The sequence below is a fragment of the Camelus dromedarius genome, chromosome 4 (assembly GCF_036321535.1).
Source record: "Camelus dromedarius isolate mCamDro1 chromosome 4, mCamDro1.pat, whole genome shotgun sequence".
NCBI lineage: Eukaryota > Metazoa > Chordata > Mammalia > Artiodactyla > Camelidae > Camelus > Camelus dromedarius.
In genome coordinates this window covers 64,798,651-64,807,257 of record NC_087439.1, presented here as the reverse complement: position 1 = coordinate 64,807,257, position 8,607 = coordinate 64,798,651, and the positions used below count along the sequence as shown (strand labels likewise).

The 8,607-nt window shown below is 32.4% G+C and overlaps 1 protein-coding gene across 1 annotated transcript in view; it reads right to left on the bottom strand.

Moving 5' to 3' along the window:
- Nucleotides 1-391: 391 nt before the first annotated feature.
- The window catches only part of ACADL (acyl-CoA dehydrogenase long chain), a 34,873-nt gene continuing 26,657 nt past the window's right edge, over nucleotides 392-8,607 (bottom strand). Inside the window, exons 10-11 of the mRNA XM_031451844.2 lie at nucleotides 6,827-6,913; nucleotides 392-1,888 (exon numbers count right to left, since the gene is read on the bottom strand). Of these exons, the coding sequence (XP_031307704.1) occupies nucleotides 1,795-1,888; nucleotides 6,827-6,913 (181 nt within the window). The 3' untranslated portion in view covers nucleotides 392-1,794. The remainder of the gene's footprint in view (nucleotides 1,889-6,826; nucleotides 6,914-8,607) is intronic.

Below are 8,607 nucleotides of genomic sequence, written 5' to 3'. Positions count from 1 at the left end.
GAATCTAGGCCCTTAAGATTCGAGTTCCCATAGTTCTTTAGATCATATGAGCTATTCCACAATCCTTTTCAGCTAGCACACTCAAGTGTTTGCTTAGGCGAAGTGGGTTTCTTTGTCATCTGCACCTGAAAGCATCCTGAGAACTTAAATAATTTGCCCAAGGTCCAATGGCTGCTGTACAGTAGTCATCACTCAACTCTAGGTCTGTCCACCTCTATGTGGTAGGCGTGTCCCACCATGTAAATTACTTTTTATCCTACAGATGTATTTCTAAAATCTAGTTTCCTTTAAGATTGGAAAAGGGGCTGGAGGTGGGAGTGGGGGATTGTTCTGTCGAATTCTCTATTGTTTCCTGGTAGTAGGAGTGAGGTGAAAGCAGCAACAAATACAGTAATATCTATTAAGAATTTATTTTAACCTATTTGCACGGTATTTAATGAGCAAGAACTCAATTGGCAATCATACAAACTTCTATCCAAGAGCAAATCAAAGGTAGGTAAGTAAGGCCACGATAGAATGGTATCAAAGTATTTTCTCTTCTCTCTGCTCTACCCAGTTGTAATGATTGCATTTAAAAACAATGTTTCATACACACAACACTAATAAAATTTTTAGGATTTCTAAGTTGAACAAGAATACATCTATTTATTTCCATTTAAAAACTACTTCATTCACCATCTCACCAATATACACAAAGAAAAACAAGTACTAAAATGATGCTAGCAGTTTACAAATCAGTGGTTTTTTGGGTGGATGATAATTACTGGAAAGTTGCAAGTCAAGTATCATTTCCTCACTTTCTTATTTTAAATGCTTACTGCCCTTGTCATGATTTGAAATTATTTTATTTACTCCTTACCTTCTTACAATTTGTTTCTTCACTTACTAGCAGGGATCTTACCAGTTTTTAAATCATATTTTCCATCATATTTTTAACAGCCTGGTTTATAGAAGACATAAACTATAAATTTGTTAAATTAATTAAAAAATTTACTCTTCTCCAAAGTAAAAGTCACTGTTTTGATACCTATAAAATACAAACTAAACTAAACCAAAAGATGATGGGTTACTATGTGTTCTCCTAGAAATTAAACTGGGATGGAAATCTGTTGAAAGGCCGGGTGTCAGTGGTCGAGAGAACCAACAGCATTCTCTAGTCAGGATTAAGCAAATGCTTAGCTGAGTCTCAGTGGTTCCAAGGCTGTAAGGTAGGAAAGCTTCCTGTTCAACCAGAGCAGCTCTTCATATGTGAGGATTTCACAAGGACTCTGCATAAGCTTTGGTTTGAAGAAAGTGTTCCATTGTTTAAAAAGAGGCTTAGGGTAGTGTGGTAGAAACCGGCGTTCTGGGCGTTCTGGGGAATTTGGAACGAAGATAGCTAAATTTATTTTGCATTGTAAATTACATTTATGTTTCCCTTTCAAAGTCAACATGCTGTGAATATTATTGTTTTATAGTATAATAACAAAATTATGTCTCCCTCAATTTCAAAGATCTAGGCAAATATACTCTTCAGAATTTTAGGGATAAATGAAACACTAAGGTTTTCAGAATTAGAAAAATCTTTGCCTTTTAGCTATATAAAAAAATTCAAAGTTAAACTTTATATTGGAAAATTTTAGAATCTTTAAATTCTCCTCCCACTGTGTTAATCGTATATTTTCATTTGAGTTCTTTCTCTATAGAGCATATCAAAACATGTTTAGTGTTCCCTCCCTTTCCAAGTTGTATTTTATCTTGAGTAGATTTAAAACCAGATTAGTTGTAATAGGATTCCAGGATGCGGGCAGATGTCTACTTGTCAAAGACGATCTCTCTTGCAATCAGCTCCTTCATTATTTCATTGGTACCACCATAGATTGGCTGAACTCGGGCATCCACATAAGCTCTGAAGATGATTGAATGAATAAACAAAAGATATTAGAAATTACAAATTTTTCTCACCAGATAATTATTAATGAAAGTATTCATTTAATGAAATCCAAACAATAAAAGTTCTTCCTAAATTACTTTTTTTCAGTATGGCATGCATCCTAGATTGGAATTATAAAATTCTATTAAGATATTGATCATCTGTATAGCTTTGTTTTAGTTCGCTTGAAGAGATTACAAATTCAAAACAGCATTTGTTTCTTTTAATTTAATTTTGTAAAATTCAGCACACATAACAGCATTCTAAAAAGGGCTAGTTTAGATTTAGAAAGGGATGGAATGTCTTAATTTTCCTGTTACCTTTAATGTTTCCCCCCAAAAGTTGAAATCTACTGGTTTTATAGAAAACAAGAAAAAAGAAAGTACATATTTTCTGATATCCTTTAGATTTCTGCCACCACTGCTGCCAGCAGGAGTATAAATTGATGCTTCAAAAAATATTATTTCACAAAGTTAATAGGTAACTTTTTTCTGGAAATGGTTAATAGTTACTCCAATAATGTATGAGGTTAAAATACTGAGTGGGTGAGTACACTGCCAGAAAAAAACAAGAAGGAATTCACTTTCAGTAGTGATGACAGCAACCATAACACTGTGTAGGTGTTTTTACCTTTTCTTATCTCATTTTATTCTCTCAGCTTTGGAATCAGGGAGGATAAATATTATTACCATCTTGCAGGTAAAGGAACTGAGTGCAGAAAAGTTAAAGCATATACCAAGTAATGATTGCTATTTTAATGCTTACATAACAGATCATTGGCAGCCTGGAATAAAAAGGCAGGTATTCTGCAACTTTGGCAAGTATTTTTTTTTAAATTATATCTCAGTATTTTCATTGACTAATTGTAGAATTAGTTATTGATCTTCAGATTTTTCTAGTAGACATATTCAAAGGTATTTTTTTTAAAGCATAAAATCTGTTTTGTTTTGTTTTTTTAATTTTTGAGACAAATTAAATGTGCCAGCTCTCTAGGAACATGACCAACTCTGGACTTATCCTTGTCCATATTCATCATGGTCATTGGCCAATAGTAAGCACTCAGTAAATATTTATTGATTTGATTTACTATATTACAAAGGAATTTTAGAGTCTCAGTACCTACTTTCTGATGAAACTTGAAATCTACAGACATTTGTGTTTTCAAATTTTTTTTTTTTTTCTTTTGAACAGAAGCCATTGTTGCCCACAAAATTCAGCACTTTCATTTAGAGAACCTACTTGGCATTGCAGCCTACTTCAGCAATCTCAGTGTTTTTAGACATTTTTGGACATATTTTTTTCACATTAAAAGGGTTCCAATGGAGTGGGTAATTGACAGAGATCAGTAGATCTTTCATAGGTTACTCATTAAATTAAGTCATCAACTAAAATTAACAGAGAAAGGCAGCAGAAGGAATGTTTAACCACACAGTGATAAAGCAGCTCTTCCTACCCCTGCAGACAAGTCTTGAAATGGCAAAACTTAAGCCTCATTGACCCCAGGCCCAAGCCTCCTAAGTAAGACCAAAATAAACTCTTACGCTTAAGACTTGTTATTTCAAAACAAACAGACAAACAAAAAACAAATAAAATGAAACAAAATAAAAAAGCAAAAAGCACCTCTTTGATCTGAGCCCAGCAACACACACACACACAATATATAGCTTAATCTAAGGATATAAAAAACACAATTAGAATGATTTTTTTCTATCACATCAAAGTCTGCACATTTCATCCACATACGGCCTAATGTGTCTAACTAGCTTTTTTGATAATTGTCTACTACTCTCTCTTGTTATCTTATGAAAAATTCCTTCCCTATGTCTTTGGGGAGAGAGATGGCAGTCTAGTTTAAAAGTTCATACAGTCGTCAAACCAACAAGCTGGCCAAGAAGGGGATTATTATTCCTGAAAGGAAATATGTCTCTTAAATTGAAACCAGGGATTTCACGTAAGCCATCAAGCTAGAATTTTTGCTTACTGTTGACCTGAAGGAATTGCCTCTGAGAAAACAGAGACCAAGATTTATGCTACACTCTAATCTTGGACCATGTAGATTGTTGACTCCTCTTCATTTAATGTGTCTTTCTTAGAAACTGAACTAAATTAAACAAGCACTGAGCCACTACATGGCTACATTCCCAGCAGCAGTTATAACAGCACAGTTAAGTAGAAAAATATAACCATCCATTATTATTTTACTTTCTTAGCATTGTGAACATTGTGAATAAGATGGATTAATATTCTGAATAAAACATGAAAACACACAGGAAAAATTCCAGCAATGATTTAATTTGTGTTAGTATAACTCAGTGTTTACTTCTGAATTCATGACTATACAAAGATAAAAAAATAAATCTGCTTTTGATTAAGGCTTGTTTGAAGTAGTTCTGAAAGGATACACCAAAATCCAACTCCAAGGATTGATAAAGAAAAGGAAATCATTGAGCTACTTCATTCTGAAGGAAAAAACTACTTGCTGAGTTTTTATAAAAAGTTATAAATTATATAACCCTGTGATTAAAGCTTTTTCAGCTGCCCATTGGCTATGGAAAATTAGTAAATTATATCTATGCTGGAGCTTCTGTTCTTAATGTAACTTGAATAAAATGTTTATTTTTCTCATTAAGGGCTATAAACATATCAAATGTTTTCAATTATGCTTGCCAAAGTTATAAATTTGAAAGTAAATTTGAATTCTAGTGTGATAACTAACTTTTCCCTTTAGATACTCGGTTTAGGTTAATATTAGAAAAAGGTTTTAGAAGCCCATAGCATTCTCATTCTTAGATCCAGAACTAAATTAGACTTCTCTCTATACAGCAAAAACTTCTTTGGGAAAATTTTATAAGCTAAAAATATTGCTAAATAAGAAGAAAAATAATGTTTATAGAGTGATGAGGAGAAATGCCATGGGGAGATTACTGAGGCAAAAGACTATAGGAAGAGGGAAAGGAGAAATTATGGAGATGGAGGAAGAAATATGGAAGAGGATGCTGGCTACTGACAAACTGGTACTGCTCTGAAACGATAACAAGAATATTCATATGTAACACAATAAAAACATTGTATTTCATTTATTTTAATTTGAAGGAAATGTAAAATCTATTTAGGAAAAAGTAGTACTTTTGATATGTTTTTAGAGCAAAGTAAATAATAAAAAATGTAAGATACGACAAGTTAGATCCTTTTCACATACAGGTTAATTTTTCTGTAATGCCTACTTTTTTTTTTTTTTTTTAGTTTAAAAAAGTGGTATTTCCAAACAAGACATACAAATGTCCAATAGGTATATGAAAAATGCTCAATGTCACTAATCATCAGGGAAATGGAAATCAGAATCACAATGAGCTATCATCTCACACCTGTCAGGATAGCTATTAAGAAAACAAAAGAAAAAACAAAGACAAGTGTTGTCCAGGATGTGGAGAAATTGGAATGTTGGCACGTTGTTGGAGGGAATGAGAACTGGGGCATAGCAGCCACTTTGAAAAACAGTATCAAGTTCCTCCAAAAATTAAATTGAACTACAGATGATCCAGAAATCCCACTTCTAAGTATTTATTCAAAAAAATTGAAAGCAGGACCTCCACGTGCTATTAGCGCTCACATGTTCACTGCAGTATTATTCATAATAGCCAAGAAGCGGAAACAACTTGTATATCCATGGATAGATGAGTGGATAAACTGCAGTATAACGTATAGTGGAATACTATTTAACCTTAAACAGAAGGAAACTCTGCAGTATGTCACAACCTGGATGAACCTTGAGGACATTCTCCTAAGTGAAATAAACCAGTTACAACAAAACAAAGATATAATTCCACCTATATGAGGTATCTAAAATAGTCAAATTCATAGAATCAAAGAGGAATAGTGGTTGCCAGGGGACAGGGGAGGGAGAAGTGGGGAGTTACTAATCAACAGGTATAAAGTTTCAGTTAAGCAAAACGAGTAAGTTCTAGAGATCTGCTGTGCAACATTATGCCTATAGTTAAAATACTGCGTGGTATGCTTAAAAAATTGTGAAGAGGATAGATCTCATGTTAAGTGCTCTTACTACAGTAAAATAAAATAAAATAATCAATAGTCAATGCAAATTAAACAAATAATAACCTATTTTTACCCATTAGAATAGCACAAAGTTTAAAAGGCAATATACATTCATAGCTTAGGAGGCTAAGTCATTCTCAGATTTGTTCTTTTGAGTATGAGTTGCTACAAACTGGAGGAAATAATCTGGAAATGCATTAAAATTTAAAATATGCATACTTTTGAGCTAGCAATACTACTTTTGCGACTCTGTCCTGTTGTAATAAAAAGATACATACATATATCTAAGATAAATGTATGAAGGTATCTGTTTCAGCATTGTTTGTCACAGTAAAAAATTAGAAACAACCTGAAATATGGTTAATCAATTGTAATAAAATACTATTCAACTAAAAAAAAGTGATATATATCCTGTATAATGAGTCAGCTAAAGCTTAATATACTGTATATTTATGTTTATTTATATTTAGTATATTTGTACTAACATATATCTTTACTTTTGTTTTTGGTTTTCTTTTTGTTTTTGTAGGGGAGAGGTAATTAGGGTTATTTATTTATTTATTTTTAGAGGAGGTACTGGGGATTGAACCCAGGACCTTGTGTATGCTAAGCATGAGCTCTACCACTTGAGTTATACCCTCCCCCACCATCTTCACTTTTTTTAAAAAAATGATAAAATCCTACTGGTGAGCTGATAACATAAAGCTGTTTCTAACTGTTTGAACACATTCCAGAGTCAATGAAGAACACCAAGATTTTGTACCTCCTTTCCCTCTGTACTCAATGTACAAAGGACGGTTAAAGAAATGTTCCTTTCTCTTCGCACCATCCAGAGGAGTGTAACACAGCAGACATACTCACTTTGCAATTGGGTACTCCCACATGTATCCCCAACCTCCATGCAGCTGCACACAGTCATAAGCTACACTGTTTTGTAACTCGGATGCCCTAGATGGCCAAAATAAAAAGCAGAAAAGGAACATTTGTCATGAATTTTCATGAGATGCTTTACAATCAGGAAACAAATTATTTTATGATTGTTTAAATGTGCACATTTATCAAACAATTAAAATTGCCAACCAGAGAAGATTGCCATCAATTACATGTGAAATAAATCTCAGGAGAATTTTCACATAATGAATACTTTCTTCATCAATTATATTTCTGTCTGAGTTTTTATTAAGATTTGAAACAAAATGTAGAAAGCTTAGACTATTTAGTTTTGGCTATTTCAAGCCTGAACATGATATAATGAAAAGTTGAATTTGGTCTAATTTATTTAGATTCTCAAAATGATCTAAATTATAAGAGACTGTATAATTATACAGCCATCCATTCTCTTTTGCCTTGTGTAATATGTGTTTTTTTCTTCAAATGTGTCACTTCCTACCAAAGGTTGCAATTCTGAATTTTAGTAACTGTGAAAAAGAAATTTTTTAGGGTTTTCAGAAATAAACTGAAAGTAAAAGTGAAATCCTAAGAGGAGAGACCACTATTAGAGTAGTATACTTTCATATAAGAAATTAATTAAAGATTATTTGGGAATTATTATTCCTGAAGTGTGTATATATATATCTATCTATTAGTATGAGGTACTTGAGAAACATTCTTTTCTGTTCTTATCACAATGATTTTAACTATTGTTAAAATCTGTAAGATAATTGGTAGGGATTTTATTCACTTTATAAATATGTTAGTTCAAAATCTTCTCAACTTATATTTCAACAGTGGGAAATATAAAGCAGAGATAAGCATAGATATATTTTCCTATACAAAATAATTTTTAACAATTTCAAACCATAGGACAGGTCAGGAAATACAGTAACAGTATAATGATTAACAGACAAGACTCAGGGGGCAATCATATTTGGAATTCTATAAATTTTTGTATTTGGCCAGTATTTTAGTGAAATATTTACTAGGTTATAACTAGTTGCTTCCTCTGCTCCAATGTGAAATACCAATATGTCTATAAACCTGTGTATTCAAAGAAAAGGAAGGCCAATAGCTATCCAAATATCTTTTTCCAAAAAGTCTTTTCAAAAAATTTTTTTTGCACTTTTTCCCAATAGTCAAAAACCTTGCTATAAATGTAAAAGTAAAATGTCTCCCTCAAAAGCGTAAGTTCTTAGTAATTCCATATGACTTTTCAACTTGGCCACTTTATTATTTCGGAATCATTATACAAAGCACTGTTCTGCAAATTTCCCCACGACTTCCGATTGAACTGAAAACAAGTTAATGAATAATGACAGGAATTTTTTTTTTCTAGGTTATTTTTGGGCTAATGAGATGTGAGAATGTTTTTAAAACCGAGGAAACCAAAGTGACTTCCAGAGTCTGATTTAAACTATGTTCTTGCATCTTAAAATACACAAAAGCCTTATGGGGGTCTTTTTTAATTTACTCATCTTTAATACCATTGCTAATCATCTTTAATATGAATGAAAATGTTTCTATAGGCCATTTTTTTCCCTTTCCCTTAATAGAGCATGTACAACTTTTGACTGGACAGTCAATTCTTCAGAAGTGTTTCTTCGATCTGGAAAACATTTTACATAGAAAAATCTTGTCCAAAATACTCATTTCACAGATATCAAAATGTTGGCCCAGAGAGAATTAAATTTAATTATAGTTATTTA